The sequence below is a fragment of the Tympanuchus pallidicinctus genome, unplaced genomic scaffold (genome assembly GCF_026119805.1).
Source record: "Tympanuchus pallidicinctus isolate F22 unplaced genomic scaffold, pur_lepc_1.0 scaffold3, whole genome shotgun sequence".
Classification (NCBI taxonomy): Eukaryota; Metazoa; Chordata; class Aves; order Galliformes; family Phasianidae; genus Tympanuchus; species Tympanuchus pallidicinctus.
Genome location: NW_026294747.1, coordinates 90,931,740 through 90,948,974, shown reverse-complemented (window position 1 = coordinate 90,948,974; position 17,235 = coordinate 90,931,740). Strand labels below are relative to the sequence as shown.

Sequence of the window (17,235 nt, the reverse complement as noted above, 5' to 3'; positions counted from 1 at the left end):
TATTGTTCTTTTCGTCATCATCATTATTATTATTATCATCACCATAACTTTTATTATTGTTATAAGAGGTCCCACCACCCGAGCCAGTTAGCATAGAAACCCTCCCGTACACATACGTTCATTCCCCTCCCAGGTGTTGGGATGGGAAGAAGTATTTTGGCTGTGTTATAGCTGATGCTTTCCCAGCCAGCTCTTTTCCCAGTGTTCTATCCGTGACGGTATGATCCACCTCACCCTTCCATAGAGAAGGTAATACTGCATTTCTTCTGCATTCACAACCTTTCTGATGTCCCTCCTTGCAGATGAAATGTCCAGCTGCTGAAAGAAAAAGAGGGAAAAATTAAAAAAAAAAAAAAAAAAAGAAAAAAAAAAAAAAGAAAAAAATAAAAAGGAAAAATAAGAAGGAAAAATAAAAAGGAAAAATAAAAAGGAAAAAAATCAGAAGACTGTGAAAGGAATAAAACCCTAAGTCCATAAAGATGAAATGTAACGAGAATGTTGAATACATAACGCTGCTATATAACAGTTTCAATTAGTTGAGTAAGTCCTCTGTAACGTCTTGTAAAGGTGTAAGGACACGTTTACAGTATAAGCAACATAATGTTCTCAACTGTACGAGTTAATTATTTCCAGATTTCCTTTTTTTTTTTTTTTTTTTTTTAAGAAGAGGTGAGTTTCACAACTAAAGGCTCTGTCCGGGTATAAAACAACCGATGCATTTTTCCAGCACTAAACATTACGAGTTCGTAATCAAAAACGGAGGACAGAACGGACAGCTAAATAAACGGATTTGGGGATTTTAGGGAGAATTTTCCCGGGACCGTTCAGAAATAAGGGAGCACTCTTTTGTCTAACGCTGAGCTGCTGTTATGGCGATCGTACCTCCTTAGCGCACAGATACGAGCGCCGAGCAGCGCCGACACAGAGGGCGATAACGCCGCCGGTACGGCCGCGGAGCTAACGCGCTCTGCGCAGCGCCCGGCTGCCGGGCAGTGCGGAGCAGAGATTCGGGCTCCTCCATCCGCAGCGCTACCAAACGAAGCTGAGCGAAGATGTTTGATTTCTTCTTGAACGCTTCCGAACGCCTCGAAACGACCGCTGTAAGGTCTCCGGCGTTCTGCAAGGTCGGTGCATAGCCTCGGCTCTCCCTGGTGGCTGCGTTACGCTTCTTCCCCTCGATGCCCCATTGCTCCCGCGGGGACCCGTGGGACAACTCAACCGGCGGGGCCGAGGGGCAGACCCCAGCAGGGAGGCGCCGTTGCCCTTTTTTGCTTTCCTCTTGCCGCGTCTCCAAGGCGGCCGTTCGCTCATCTCCTTCTTTGTGTGCCGTGAAGGTCGCCGGGCTGCGAGCGCTCAGTGCCCGAGGAATTGAACTTGCCCCCACTCCACTGTGGAGACGAAATTTCACCCTTCCTCCCTGTGCGACTGCGCTGCCCGCTGGAGCCCTCTGTTTGCAGCTTGAGCCCACCTCCCTCCTGCCGGTTCTACTATAGTTTCCCCGGTATTTCTGCACATTTTAATTTCCTTCAGAGAGGGTGTAAAGCCTCTGTGGGTCAAACCGGTGATGAGAACGTTTTTATTTTTCTGAAAGGATGGGATTTCCCATGCTTGGGCCTTTCCTGCAACAGAGCCCAGGACCTAAGGCTCCCTGTGAAAGCTTTGGCTTAACTCCCTGTGCTTCACTGCTTCCAAGCATACACCGAGGCAAAGCAAGTATTCATTGGTAAAAATCAGCGCAAAAATTAGCTGTCACCGATTGATTGCCAATAAAAAGGCCCACAAATCCCCCTCACTTGTACGTGTTAACCAAAAGTTGTCTGATTTAAAACCAGGTGCTAGCGGAGGAGCAAATAAAGAGTTCCAGATTTCTATTAAACAGACATCATTTGCTGCACTTTTTGTTCACGAGGAGCAGCTCACCTTGGGCTCACATTCCGTGTCCTCACTGTGGGGACAAGAAGGAAATCCTGCCGAGGATTCAGGGAGAGGTTTAAGCACTGAGCTGGGAGCTTGTCAAAGGTAAGGCTTTCTGAGAAGGAAACACTCAAATGCGCCGAGGCATTGGCCAACTAGAAATTTTTTAATTTTACGATGTTTGTAATTCTATGCATATATATGTACGTGTATGTACATCCCAAAGCCTTCTCTAGATTTCTGTATGGGTCACTGTATGCACACACGCTGAGGGAGGCAGAGCGGCGCTTAAGAGTGAGGAAGGGTTTCTGAGTCCTGTGAGGAGTCTGAAGGTACACTGCAGAACTAGAAACCTGGGGGCCATGATTCTTGGTTTAGTTTTGTTTTCCTTTCTTTTTTTCCTTTTTTAAAAATTTTCTATTATGATCATTGTTTTCAGGGAGCTCATTGTTTTTGTTTTGTTTTGTAGTAAGGTAACAGGAGCAACGAGTTTCTAATCTCTATTGGCAAAAGCATATTTTCACTTCTGAGGGCAAGAAGAACGGGAATGTGTCTCTGACCCGCACCGGGAACATATATTGTTCTAAAGTAGAAATGTCAAAGTAAAGTTATTTACCACCTGGACGTCCTTGACTTCGGATGATTAAAGTTTAATCCGAGGTGTGTGCACAGCTTTACCGTGTTATTTAAACACATCAAAGGTCATAAAGGGATTCCAATAGCATGAATCGTACATCTCTGTGGAGAAATCTGAGTTTCATCCCAGACTAAGCTGCACAGAGCTCGTTAAAGAATGAGAAAATAAAGAGAAAGAAAAGGGGTTGGAAGGGGGAAAATGAATATAATTTGCACCGAGGATGGCAGAGTTCAAAGCGGCCGGAGGGTCGCCCACTCGGGGGCTATGCTCGGGCAGGGCAGAGCCCTCCGCAACCATTAGCTGCACAGACATCTAGCGGGAAAGCCTCGCCACTGCAGCCCGCCCTCCTCGGCCCCCGGGCAGGCGCTTACCGGCTCTCGACCGCCCGGTTCCGTCCTCTCCTCCGGCCGCTTCTCCCCGCCGCCGCCTCCCGCCGAGAGCCGCCGAGCAGCACGGAGCGGGCAGCGAGCAGCGGGCAGCGGGCAGCCCCGTGGAGCGGCCCTCGCTCGCCCCCATTGGAGGCCGCCGCCGCCACCCGGCCCCGCCCGGGACCTGCCCCGACGGGACGGGCCCCCCCCAGACCAGACCAGGCTCGGCCCCGCGCCCGCGACCCCTCCGCCCGCCGCTTTCCGCGCGGCTCTGCCTGCCGACTCGCTCGCTGTCCACGGGCGGTGCTCCAGAGGCAGGCGAGGCTCTCCCCCTCCTTCCCTCCCTCCCTCGCTTGTGCCGCCGGCTCTGTCGCTGTTTACCCTTGCGATAGGCGATGGTTATCGATGAGCGGCTCGGGACCAGTCGGGGCGGGCAGGGAGGTGCTCCGGGAGGGGGCGAGAGATTGTCTGGAGACCCTCCTGCTGCTCCTTGGGCGGCGGATGTGGCCGGGAGCGGGCAGAGAAGGCGGGGAGGGCTCTAAATCGCGGCTAGCGCCTACCTCGACCGCGGGTCCGGTGAGAGAATGGGGTGTCCCAGGAGGGAGAGGACATGAGAAGCTCCCCGTGAGGGGTGACACATGCTGGCACTTGAGCCACCGACCCCGTGCGGGGGGTTTCCAAGTGTCGCCTTCTAGCAGGTGATCTATTGGTCTCGACGAGCGTTGCCAAGCTGCAGCGAGTCCCGGGACATTTCCCTCGGAGCTATGTGGGTACACATTTAGGGATCTTCTCCCGCTCCACCTTCCTCCCCCACCTCCTGCCCGCCCCCTCCCCCCCCCCCCCCCCCCAGGATGTTCACCTCCAGCTTCCCAGCCGATACCTCACTGTTGTGTAGCAGCTGGGACACAGGTAGTCCCATCGCCTGCCCAAACGATGAAGATGCTCAGGTGTGGGCTCAGAGATTGCCATTTTGGAAGGACTCACACTAATCCTCTTCGACCCCACACATTCTACTCTGGGTTTTTGTTTTTTATTCTTCCAGGCAGGGCTTTCCCTATATTCTGGTTCCTTCACTGTTTTAAACAGAGATCCCATTTTTGTCCTCACCTTATGTACCAGAATCCACTTCAGATCCCAACTAGCCCCCATCCTCTTTCCTTTTCCCTACCTCTTGCCCTTCCCTCACCTGCAGTCCCCAGAGGCTGCCAGGACCTGCGGGGATGATCCACACCTCAGAAAGTAAAACCATCCCTTCGATACCCAGATAGAGGCAGAGACATCTTGTTGCGAGCACACAGGTTTGAATTATTAGGCTATAAATTTCGTACCGTGATAAAAGCTTCAGCTGCGTTGTTCAATATTAAAGGTTTTGGCAATAGCATCACTTGGTCTTTTACTTCCTTTTACCCCTGCCTCGGACTACATTCCCCTTTCACAGATTTCTAAGAAAATCTTTCATGTTTTGTTTTAATATCGCATGTATACATTTCAGGTTTCTCAGCCAGCATACAAATAAGAATGGACATATGGCAGGAGTATTTGATGTTTGCAAAGGGGCAGAAGGTACTTGCTAACTGATTTCCGCTGTGGAATTATATGGGATTCTCTTTTTCTATATAGGCAACTTTCATGTTAGCTGGCATATTCTTGCTCACAGTTTTTAAGGTTTCCATCCTGTGGTTATAGTAAAAAGTATATATAGTACAATGTGTCTCTCCTTCTCTCCTCTCCCAGTAAATGCAACTTCATCTTAACTCTCTCATTAGAGCATTGTATGCCTAATGATTTCTTCACAGCTGCTAATTATTGGGTTTTGGATTTGGATTTGGATTAGTTTTGTTTTTCTTTTTTCCCCTTTTGCCGTGGTTTTGCCATCCTCCTGAGGATGCGAACTTGATTGAAATCTAATGGTGAAATGCCACAGATAGCGTAGCTTTTGGACACGGTGTTGTCCAAACTTCAGGGGGAACCTCAGCAAACTTCTGACCTCTCTTTTAGTGACCCCCGGGGTAGTTACAGACCCGGAAACACTCTCCCTCCAGCCTCCCACTAAAGTTAATGGGTCAAACAAGCTCCCTCTCCTTTATTTGCCAAATATTTACATCATCCAAAGTACAGATGACGTGTCCGTTTGTGCCTTCATCACCTCACCGCAAAATTATTCCTTCTAGGCAACGCTTTCCAAAGGGTTATGGGAGCGCGGGGCTCTCCTGGCAGCAGGTGGGCACCAGGTCGGGCTCCGGGGATGCCCCAGCTGCTCCCGGGGCTCTCCCAGCCCTGGCCGTGCCCCTCCACTCACCAATTCCCTGCCCACTCGGCCCTCACCCCGGGTTTCCCCAGCGAACCCGCACACCCGGGGTTGTCGGGCAGGGAGAACTCGCACCTGGTGAATAAGGACACTTCTGCTGGGCATAGGCACAACACTCTGTACGTTTCCTTTGCAAAGCGACCTACGAGGTGCAGCTTTACGTTACAACCAGCTGTTATATTTTTCTTTCTTTTCTTTTTTCTTTTTACTATTATTATTATTGTTGTTTTATAAGGGTTGGCAAAGGGCTGCGCCAGGAGATGGCAGATGATTTCGCATCGCGAAGAACTCCCAAAGCAACATGGCGTTGTGAGAGAGGATGACAATCGGTAATTACTGGCAGGCTGCGGGGATCTTCCTCGCTCACAATGAGAAGGAAGCGGCTCTGAGCGGGGACACGGAGCTGGCACAGCGGCAGGAAAGCGGCCTCAAGTTGCGTGCAAGAGTCGGCGGAATTTCTTCCTTTAGGCATCGGTGCTCAGGACCAGGGGGCACGGTTGGCTAGAGACGGACCTTCATTGTTCGGCCGCTCGTTATTCTGCATGTCACAGAGGTTGCTACGAGACCACTCCCTGTTCTCAGTGCCACTGTTGGACTAAATATACTTCGGCTCCCGGGACGTTGCGAATTGTCTTTAGAGCGTGGGAACTCCGGCGTGTGCCCTCCGCTCCGCTCGGCCGCTTGGCACGGCCGCCGCTCCTTCTCCCCGGGTATCTCGGGCTGCTCCTGCCGGGCGGGGGCTGCTCCTCCTGCCCGGAGACAATGGTAGAGCCCTGCCCATTGTCTGCGCTCAGCGCAGTGCCGTGCGTGGGTCCGGGGACACGGGTGGGTGGCTGCGCCCAGGTGGGAGGCGCCGTGTGAGGGGTCATCAGGGATCGGCTCACCCCGGCACGTCCTGGAAATCCGCGGGGCTCAAACGCAGAGATCTGGGTCGCTCCCAGAGTGAAGAACGTGTTGGAAGCGCAGTCAGCTGTTGGGTATTTAAGAATGGGATTTAGCCCTCAGCAGGGCCACATATGTAAGTGCTTATCTAAAGAAGACGTAAAATACAATAAGCTTTGGAAAAAATTCATGATTCAGCAAAAATAGAGGGAGTAATATATTTACAGGGAGATGCAAGTTATCGGCTAGCATGCATTTGGCTGGTGTAATGTTTAAAGGAAAATACTGGATAATTCCTGTTTGGAGAACGTGTTCACGGTATGGATGGAAAAACATTAGTTCCATCTAACATGAAGAGTAGCAAATGTCTGTTGTTATTAAAGGCAGCACGTAATATATATACCTGAGAAATGTACTCTAGGCGCTAAAAAGCATTTTCTAGACTCCGGTTTTACTAGTGTTTTACCGAATAAAATTTTAACAGAAATGCGTGTGCGTGGTGAAATGTAAAGCTAATTGGAGAACAAGGGATCATATCGCAGTATCGGGTAACTTTCTGCTGGGAGGTGACTGAAGCAGGGAGCACCCAGGGCTTGAGCTGAGGGCACGTAGGCACTGCAGAGAGCTCCGCCGAGGCCAGCTGGCCGCCTCTGCCCCGCACCCGGTCCCAGATGGCGCGTGGAGCCCTGCGGGGCGCTACCCGACGGCTGTGCCACCCACGCGAGAAGCAGTGGAACACGTGGGGGGCGATGGGAACCCCATTCTGAGACGAAGGGGTGCTCCACTCCCTTACTTTGGGGGAATGTAACATCTCAAAAGGTGAGAGGCACACACACACGCTGACACTGGAGCGAGCCTCTTCGGTGTGGGGCTGGCTGGTGCTCGGTGCGCGAAGGGAGGCACTGGCCCGTGGGCACGGTGGCGAGGCACAGGTGTAACGGGGCCGCCTCCCAGCTCCATGCAGACATACAGAGACTGGGTCCTCGGCTGTCGACCCTCGAGACCACCGGGCGGCTCGACGGGGCCCGACTGGACGGGGAGCTCCGGCTGTGCTTGGCAACAGCACCCACAGCCTCCCAGTCGGGGAAGAGTTGAGGATGGAGACGGGCACGGGGCCGGGCAGGGCGAGCCGTGGCCCCCGAGCCGCCTTCTCCGCAGCCACCTGGCCCCTTGGAGGTGTCACCGAGGCAGACGATGAGTACTGCCAGCTACGGAGGGGAAGGACAGCCCCTTCCACCCCCACCCGCCAACCTGCAGTAAACTTGAGGAGTTTTGCCAGACGCAGGGTGGTTTATCTGGGGGGGTTGTTTTCCTCTCCGTGGAGATCTCCACTCGTGACTCAAGTAAGCAGTCGCTGCCCTCAGTACGCTGAGTCCCCGTATATCATGGGATATTTCCTAAGACAGCCGCGATGAGAGCCCCGCGTATGTAAAGCCTCATCTGAGCAAGGGACTGGAAACGTGAGGAAAAAGAGCTGTTAGACAGACCCAGACATTAGAGATAAACTGCCTCCATCAAGTCAACATTTTAATCAGTAAAACCACTTCTGAAACGGCAACAAAAAAAAAAAAAAACTCTTGGAGAATGTACTCAAACAGCTGTCTTCCAGTAAAGGCAAACATGTCCAATATTTCCTGTATGATTTCTTTTTTTTCACTTTTCTTTCTTTCTGTATAGACTACACACAGCCGCCCTCAGCACAGCAAGCCTCGCTGTTTCCCTTAGGTGAAAGTATGGCTTTGGAGTCCACACCAAAAAAGTAGACACCTCAACGTCTGCGGACACTGAATGCTGCTGTGGAAATGTCACAGTACTGCAGGAATGAGGGGGGGGGGTCTTTGAAGGAACGCTCTCTCCCGCACTGTTAAGGAAGGAGCGACTTCAGCTTACCCCCGACAGCCATTTAAAGGGAAAGAGAACTGCACAAAGTGGGCCTGAAGCTCAGGAATAACTTTTCCCCCTCTTTTTTTTTTTTTTTTAATTTTATTTTCTTTCTGGTAATGAAAAAGGTGGAAGGATACGTTTAATTGTAATCAGGCTGCAACAATACACCATGCGATCATGTGGTAGCAATTATTACACGCTCCCTGCAGAAATAGAGGCTACACCATTGCAGCTCGCTGTACACCGGGCTTATTTTCTGTTTCAAAAGACGTGACCCGCCGATAGATAAGGCAAAAATGAATACACCCTCCAAACTCTAAGCCCAACAATTACGAAGGGACTTTAATTTGAATGCGTTTATCCATCGCTCCTTCCCTTTCGTACTGAAGCATTTCCAAGGGCAGATGTAACCGACCTGATAAACTGCTGCGGTGGGTGTCCGCCTCCTCGCTTATCGCCATTCGCAAAGGCTAAAATGAAAATGTTCCCGGCTCCCTTTGTGCGGACGGGAAGAGCCGGTTGCGGTGGAATCCTTCTCGGTTTGCCTGGCAAAGCAACGTGGATGGAGGTGGTAGGTGGGATTTATCACTGCGTTCGGGCAGCCCGCGGCCGGCAGCGAGGGCTGCAGGGCCGTGCGTGCACACGGCAGCCACAGGGAAATCCTTTCTGCTCACTGCCAGCGTGGAGAGACGGATTTCTATGCTTCCAGCCGCCGAATATTAACAGAAAGCATTCGCACCCGCTGGAAGGACACTCGTGAAAAGATCACAGAATAGTAATTAAGCAAACCCAACGTAACCCAGAATGTAGACCTTGTACGTGAGGGGCAAATCAGGATTGTTCCATTTTCGCTTTAATCGTGTGGAACAGCTCCTGCGTGTTTTCTAGGGAGAAAAAAACAACACAAAGAGAGGTGACCAGAGATTCTGTGCTCTGCAGAGATGGCTCCGTGTGCCACACTTCGCGTGAACGGCTTTCGGCTCTTTTCGAGCACACCTAATTTATAAGAGGTGGCAGCCTGAGAGTTTGGGTGGACAACACAGATGGGTCCGCACCGAACGTGCGCACAAGGAGCGGTGGACGCCTTTTTTTACCTAAGAAAAATGCGGGATGAAGTCCTTGGCGAATCTTCCCGCTATTTCCCTGCACACCCCACACCCCAGTCTCCTTTTCTTTTACGAATTCTCCCTATTTTGCAGCTCTCTCTCCACCCCCCCTTTCTACCCCCCCCCCCCCCCCCCCCCCCCCCGCAGAACGCTGTGGGAGGGAGAGAGTTAAGATGTCCTGCGAACCCCGCTCGTAAAGCTGCTCACTTCCATTAGAAACACATGAATATCCTGAAATACAGAGTGTCTTTTGAAACGGGCTCAGGAATGTTTATCTCCATCCGTGATGCTTTAGAAATCGTGGAAGAAAACAGCGGTGACAGCTCTCCTCCAAATTGCCCTTCTGGCAGGTAAACTTCAGTCGCTCATGAAAATCAGATTCGATTAAGGATCTCTCCTGCCATCACTTGACTCCGGTGTCTCCCAGGGCTTCTGGGCTCCGTATTTGTATTAGTAACTAAGATCACGCTCTATCTCCTCAATCATCAGCTCAACTCTTTCAGCAGGTTTGCAGAGATTTAGCTCCGGGTTAAACACGTATTTTCAAGCATCAGCCCCGATTAATTTTTTTTCCCCACTGCTCATTAATTAGCTAGAAACAATGGGACGCAAAGTAAGAGTGAATTTCCTCTGACTACAGCTTTTCTTCCGTCTGCGTCCGACTTTGATTAACCCCCAAGTAGTTCGGCTCCCCTCGGCGGGGCACTCCGAGTGCTGTCACACAAAGGGACGGGACTTAAAAAGCCTCGCAGGTAATCCGTGCCGACAAATCCGGGTTTGTTTTTTGTTTTGTTTTGTTGGTCGTTGTTTTGGTTTGGATTTTTTTTTTTTTTTTTTTTTCCCAAGATTGACATTCAGCCGAAAGCACTTTTTGCCAGTCGAAGTGCAGGGAAGTCGCAAGGCCTCTTCAGAAAAACGAGTGGCTCTGTAACTGCTGCAGGGAAAGATTTACAAATCATTTGTAATTTCCCGTTTGAGGCCAAAAGCTCGCAGCCCTCGGCGGGACAAGGTTATACCTTCGCCTTCACGGCGACACGGGCGCGCAGTGGCTGCGTTCAGAGCGCTTATAGGGGGCAAATTCTGCCCTTGGCTTACACCTGCGGATTGGGTGACGGGCATGTGACTCCAGCGCAGCCAGGGGACGCATCTGCCACTGCAACCAGCTGCGATAGCTGCCGCGGGGATGCTGCGCGCTGCGCTGAGACTGAAAATCGCATGAAAATGGTCCAGTTCCGAGAGGATCCAGAGCCTTTTAAAATCCCCCTTGTGATCACGGCTGTCCATCCCCTCGCCCCCCAAGGTATTAATGCTCATCTTAGAGGAAACGACTTCACGGATGTTTTTCTCTCCGAGATGTTTTGCGCGCTATGTAAATGAAAAGTGGTTTGGAGGTTTGCATCAGAGCTCCTGGAAAATGCATGCGCTCTGTCATAGGAGCGTGGTTGCTGTGTCTTAATCTTACTTTGTACGAGAAGAAAAAAAAGAAAAAAAAGAAAAAAAAAGAAAAAAATAGAAAAAAAAAGAAAAGAAAAAAGAAAAAGAAAAGAAAAAATGTATCATGGAAGAAGCTTTACTTTTTTTTTCTTTTTTTTTTCTTCTTTTTTTTTTTTTTTTTTTTCAGAGGCATAAATGGAATCATTCAGCTCTTGAACCAAGTTCCCAAAATAAAATGTTGTAGAGAATAGCCAAAACCAATTGGTTTCTTCAAGTAAACGCTTCCTTATTCTTGATTAGTTTAGCTAGCACATCCCAAACCTAGTTTTATAAAAATAAAATAAAATAAAATAAAATAAAATAAAATAAAATAAAATAAAATAAAATAAAATAAAATAAAATAGAAGCTCTCTAGAATTGGTAAGGAATGAAGCACAATAGTAAGGAATAAATGCACCACTGTCATGGCGAGGGGATAGGCTCAAGCCTATTTTATCCCTGGTGTTCATTACAGGGTCCATGATTTTCGGAGAACATCTGTTCTGCCCGATGCCTTCAGCCCTCACGGTTCTTTTCTGATATTTAATGGCAGATCCCCATTAAGGCAGGAAGGAATTACAGCCCCATGGCTGGGGAATTAAACCCGTTGTTGGGGAGGGAGTTGGAGGGATGAAATAGTCCCCCTCACGATGTCAATAATTTATTAAAAGTGAGTCTTGGACAAATTCGGAAGCGAAACAAACGCATCAGGTCCCATGTCCGACAATAGCTTCTTGGTGCTGCACACGTACCCGTAATTTTGAATATTTTGAGGGAACGGAACCATTGCAGGGCTCCTACCCGCGTCACAACAACAGGGGAAGGGTACGGCTGCATCCCCCCTCTTATCAGCACTGAAAAGAGCGGCCCTCTTTACTAGCGATAAATAGAGCCCTGGCGTTGGGAGAGATATGTGGAAGAGAGAAAAGAGATCTCTTTAATCTGATCTCCCTTCTCCCTTTTGCACACAGAGCTGGAACGGGTCCAAGTGGGTAAACAAAACAAAAAAACAACCACCAAAACTCAGCAGACCGGATGCCTCCCCCACCCCACCCCCCCAACCACCTTCCCCCCACTCCCTCTCCACCGCTTGTACAGTTCGCACCGGGACTCAGAGCTGCAGTTTCACACGGCTTCTCCTTCCCGATGGAAGAGGCTGGAAGAGCCGGGGCAGATAAGCGAGCAGCGGAGCTGAGAGAGAGGAGAGCAGGGCGATAGGGGCGGGCTGGGGGGAGGCGAGCTGGGGAGATCGCTTTCTCATGGCTCCCCGCTTCGAACAAATCAGACACATCTTCGGGCTGTGAATGACACTTCTCACATTGGCTAGGCTGCAACTTTCAACTTGACCTTGGCCTCTCGCCGTGTCTAACCCGTATGGAAAGCAGCGCTGCCCCACGGAGCTGCCGCCCCTTCGCCTTTCCCTTCTCCCCCCCTCCCCCCCCCGCCCCCCTTCCCCCCCCGTCCCGCCGCAGGGCGATGCGGGGAAGCGGCTCGGGAAGCGGAGGAAAACAAACCGGCCCGGTTCGTGCCAGCCGAGCGCCGTTTGCCCGGGGGAATCCACAGGTTTCAGAGCTGGAGCCTGGAAGAAAAGGAAAAATATGCGGGGAATAAATATTTGCTTTTGGCCACGAGGAAGAATGCGGAAAGGAGTACGCTAAGTCAAAATGGGAACCGTTTATTGGCTACAATGAAGGAAGAAAGGGGCTAAAGCGTTGACAAATTAGCGGGGGGAATGACGGCGACTTCAGGTATCCGGCCCATCTCACGTAAAAATCACCTCGAAAGATAGATGGGCTCCGAAGGGCCATTTCCAGGGCCGGCAGCGATGGGCGAAGCGCAGCCCTCGCGGCCACGATGGACGTCCCCGGGACCGCTCTGCGCTGGTCGCGATGCGGGAAAAACAATGCTCCAACGTCAATGGGAAGCACAATAGCATCATAAATACGCCGAGCTGTCAGGGGCTTAACAAAGCGACATGCAACAGCAAAAAAAAAAAAAAAAAAAAAAAAAAAGTTTTCAGGATGGGAGGATCTGGGGGTGCTCGTCCGGCACACAGGAGGGCCGGGAGCTGGTGGTGGTGATGGGATGATAGCCGCTTTGGGTCAAGTTTATGGATAGAGCAGTGGTTCAAGGTTGTGAAAGGATATCTGCAGGTCAGGGAAACGCATCCGCATTGGTGGGAGGTGCGGATGGTATTAAAAGTGGAAATTATTTCGCACAAAAAAAAAATAAAAAATCCGACGTTTACCGCGAAAGAACGTAATTTCTTTTTCTAGAGATCGCTCGCATTAGAGATATGACCTTAAATATATATATATATATAACAGCCAATAAAGCATTTTTCCCAGCATAAAAAGGCGCCGTGGCTCCGTGTGCACACTGTGCAAACCGACGTGAGATTTTACGGCCAAAGACGATTCAAGCGGAATTGTAGGCCCCGGCTTTTATTATCACAGTAACAAATAATACAGCAGAGTTACGACGGAGATCCAGTTAACCCTCCCGCTCCCCTAGCCCATCCTAAAACAAATCAATACACGAAGCAAATCTGGATTTCCCAGTCAGTTCCTCTTATCTGGCTTCGGAAGCTTCGTGGCGAGAGGAGCGGAGCGGCTCTCGGGCGGTCGACGGGCAGGAAGGAAGAGGGAAAACACCCGAAAGGCCCCCGGAGGCTCTGCTGGAGCCTTATCTGAGACCCCGGCAGCGCTGTTCCGCCCGGTCCTCGCGGCGGGGTCCCCGCGGCACCTGGGCGGGGGGGGGGGCCGGGCCCTCCCCGAGGAGCGGCGGCCGCGCAGAGCGGAGCTCGGGAAACCGGAGCGGGTGAGGGGAGCTCTTCCCCTCCTTGCAAAGGCCGGAGGGGGCCTCTCGGGTTTCCGCGGCTCCCGGGGCAGGGAGGATCGAGGGAATAGGAGCGGGGGCGAAGCGGCCGCGGTCCGGGGGGAGCCCCGCACCTCGGGCAGCGCTCCGCGGCGACAACAGGGCCGAGCGGCTCACGCCTCGGTGGCGAGGGGAGGAGGGAGGGAGGAAGGAGGGAGAGAGGGAGGGAGGAGACGAGGCCCCCTCGCCCCCCCCCCCCCCCCCCCCGGCCGCGCCCGTGCCCCGCGCGGCGGCCGCCGGGCCGCGCCATGCCCGCGCCCGTGCCCGCGCCCCCGGGCCGGGACCCGGCCCCGCGCGGTTATTGCATTATTTAATTATCTCCACTTTATTCCTTCAGATGTTTATCAGCTGCTTTGCATATCACGTGGGGGCGGGCGGCCCAATGAGGGCCCGCCTGGCGCGACACTGGCGCGTCAGCCTTGGTCAAGTCCCGGAGATTTAGTATCTCTTTTTTCAGTCTTTGGGGCTTTTAAAAAAGAGCCACTAGTCTCAATGCGGAGCGGGCTATGACAGCCTCCGTGCTCCTCCACCCCCGCTGGATCGAGCCCGTCATGTTCCTCTACGACAACAGCCTGGATGAGATCAATAAGAACATGGACGGGTTTCACGCCGGCAGCAACTTCGCGGCGGCTGCGGCGGCCAACCCGTGCCGCAACCTGATGGCTCACCCTGCGCCCCTGGCCGCCCCCAGCGCCGCCGCCTACACGTCGAGCGAGGCCCCCGCCGCCGGCATGGCCGAGCCCGCTGTCAAGCAATGCAGCCCCTGCTCCGCCGCCGTGCAGAGCTCATCCGGCGCCGCGCTGCCCTACGGCTACTTCGGCAGCGGCTACTACCCGTGCCGCATGACCCACCACAACGCCATCAAGTCCTGCGCCCAGCCCGCCTCCACCTTCGCCGACAAGTACATGGACACGTCGGTCTCCGGCGAGGAGTTCACGTCGCGGGCCAAGGAGTTCGCCTTCTACCAGGGCTACGCGGCCGGGCCCTACCAGCCGGTGCCCGGCTACCTGGACATGCCCGTGGTGCCCACCATCGGCGGCCCCGGCGAGCCGCGCCACGACTCCCTGCTCCCCATGGACAGCTACCAGCCGTGGGCCATCACCAACGGGTGGAACGGGCAAGTGTACTGCCCCAAGGAGCAGAGCCAGCCGCCTCACCTCTGGAAGTCCACCCTCCCTGGTAATCCACCTGCGCTCCTCTCCGGCCCCCACCCGCTCGCCCCCTCCCCGCTCCCGCGTCCGGGTCCCCCCCGGACTCCCCCCCCCGGCTGCCCCGTCCCCGCCCCGCCCGCGCTCCCCGGCCCCAGCCCGCCCCGGCGCCGCGGGGATGGCACCGGTGCCGCCCCCTCCCCCGCGCCCGACGCATCGCGCCTCGCCCGCCCGGGGCTGAGGGAGAGGAAACAGCTGAGAGGGACTGCCGGGGCCGGAGCCCGCGGGGAAGCGCGCCGGAGCAGAATTTTCCATAAGCATTGAGGCCGGGACTGCCCCTCGCAGGTCTGAGCCCGGGCGCTGCCGGGACCGGGCCCCCCCGTGCCCCTGAGCCGAGCCCCGAGCGCGGAGCGGGGCCGTCCTGGGACCGGGGAGGGGGGAGGGAGGCGGCCGGAGAAACCGGCACCGAGCTCAGGGCCGCCGGAGGATGTCCCGAGCGGTCGTTGCGATTTTCTAACGCTTGTCGCTTGGTTTTTGTGTTGCAGACGTCGTTTCGCATCCCTCGGATGCGAACTCGTACAGACGTGGGAGGAAGAAGCGAGTGCCCTACACAAAGGTGCAGTTAAAAGAACTCGAAAGGGAATATGCTACAAATAAATTCATAACCAAAGACAAACGGCGGAGGATATCGGCGACCACGAATCTGTCAGAGCGACAGGTCACAATCTGGTTCCAGAACAGAAGGGTCAAAGAGAAAAAAGTCATCAACAAATTGAAGACGACCAGTTAATGGATTAACCGTGGAGAAGCGGCAGCTCGGAAGGATCCGAACTTTTTTCCTTTCTTTTTCTTTTTCTTTTTTTTTTTTTTTTCCTTTTTTTTTTTTTTTTTTTTTTTTTTTGTTCAGATTTAAATAATTATTAATAATAATTAAAAAGAAAAAAAAAAGAAAAGAAAAGACAATGAACTTCTTCTCTCAGAACAAGCGATCTGTATCCTTGGAATTATAGAATTTTTTGAAAAAAAAAAAAAAAGATTGCTGTAGCAAATGGTTAAAGCTGACAGTTCTCCTGCAAACCCAAGCAGACAGTGTAACTGCCAAACTGAAGCCCACATCCCCCGCCGAGAGAAGCGCTTGCAGTTCAGACACACCATTTTCCGAGCAACTTGTAAGTACTTCGGTGACCTTCCTGTTTGAGAACGCTCGTCGTGGCCACGATGGGAGCTGGTGAACGTCAGGAGCTCGATGCGTACACATAAGCTTGTTTTCTTCCATTGCAATCCAAACTGTATGTTGAATGACTGCTCAGGTAAACCATAGTGAAAAAAAAAAATACAATTACTGTATGTTTTAAAGCAATGCATTTAGTGTTAAAGAAAAAGAAAGAAAGAAAAAAAAAAGTAATAATAAACCTCGAAGGTACTGAATAAGGATTTCAGAGACATCAGTAATGAAGGAAGCTCTGTGGAGGATCTATCCTGATAGCAAATTAGAACCATCGCAAACAGTGGGGATAGAAAGGGAATTATTTGCTTGGAGATATCTGTTGGTTTTATTATTTTTATTTCCGAAAGATGATTTCTTGTCATCTGTTCTGTTGTTTTGTTTCCCCCCTCAGACCGTACAATAGATACGTTGTAAAGGACTCTGCCTATTTTAAACCTCAAATGATCTTCTAGAATAAATACTTTAAGTCCCCGGAAATTTGTAGTTGTTTGACTCTGGGTGGATACCAAAACACCACCATTGGCATTCCTGCATAGCTAAAAAATAATCCCTCTGTGGAAAAAATACCCAAGAACTTCGAACTGAAATACATTTCTTTTCCCCCCAGAAGTATTTTGATTTATATAATCTATATTTTGATCTATAAGTAATTAGTTGTTTCTCCTTGTTTATTGTCTGTTATGAGGCCGCAGTAGGACATTTAGGGATTCTTTTTACAGCACCTTTTAATCCAATCAGTTATTTCAACCAGCACATTATTTTGTTTTTATTCACTATAAGAAGCTATCGTGTAAATAAAATGACAAAAAATCAGCGCACTGTGAAAATGTATTTGTGCACCCTCATTTTTTTTTTTTTTATTTTATATTTCTACTGAAAAAAATGAAAATCCAAGACATGTAGATAGGCATAGTAGTATTAATACTGTTATAATAAAATAGTCACTGTAATAAAACCTGGAAGAAACACTCCTTATTTTTCGATACCTACATGCATTCCATAAGAAAGTAAAAAAAATATAATGTATGACCTGTCATGGGACTGTAAGATTGTTGCCTTCCATTGTGTAGCTTATGTACAGATACACGTGTGCGTAGAGATGTATCAGTGCCTATTTTACTTTGTTTTATTGATGGAGGATGTTTCTGTGGGAGCAGGCCCGCCCGGTAGCCAGCGTTCCTAGAGATGTGCTGTGATGTTCGGGAAAGCTTTGCAGAGGGTTTGGGGCCAGAGGAGAAAGAGGAGGATGGCACCGGCCTCACAAGGCGGCTCGCTCAGGGAAATGGAAGCCGGCGGGCAGCCCTGGGGCCGCGGGGGCGATGGTGGAGGGGAAGGTGGGGGCACTGCGGCGAGGCCGGGCCGGGGAAGGCCCAAACCTTGACCTTGAGGGGAAAAACGCCGGTTTGTGAC

The 17,235-nt window shown here is 51.6% G+C and overlaps 1 protein-coding gene and 1 long non-coding RNA gene across 2 annotated transcripts; both read left to right on the top strand.

The window, feature by feature from the left end:
• The first annotated feature begins 936 nt into the window (after window positions 1-936).
• LOC128086805 (uncharacterized) lies at window positions 937-1,792 on the top strand. The gene is made up of 2 exons (XR_008209537.1): window positions 937-1,501; window positions 1,592-1,792. It is a non-coding gene; the product is annotated as an uncharacterized LOC128086805 (long non-coding RNA).
• Window positions 1,793-13,872: 12,080 nt separating this feature from the next.
• HOXA13 (homeobox A13) lies at window positions 13,873-16,802 on the top strand. Its single transcript, XM_052693890.1, has 2 exons — window positions 13,873-14,628; window positions 15,143-16,802. The coding sequence occupies exons 1-2, from the start codon at window positions 13,956-13,958 to the stop codon at window positions 15,385-15,387; spliced, it is 918 nt and encodes a 305-aa protein (XP_052549850.1). The 5' UTR covers window positions 13,873-13,955; the 3' UTR covers window positions 15,388-16,802.
• Window positions 16,803-17,235: the final 433 nt, after the last annotated feature.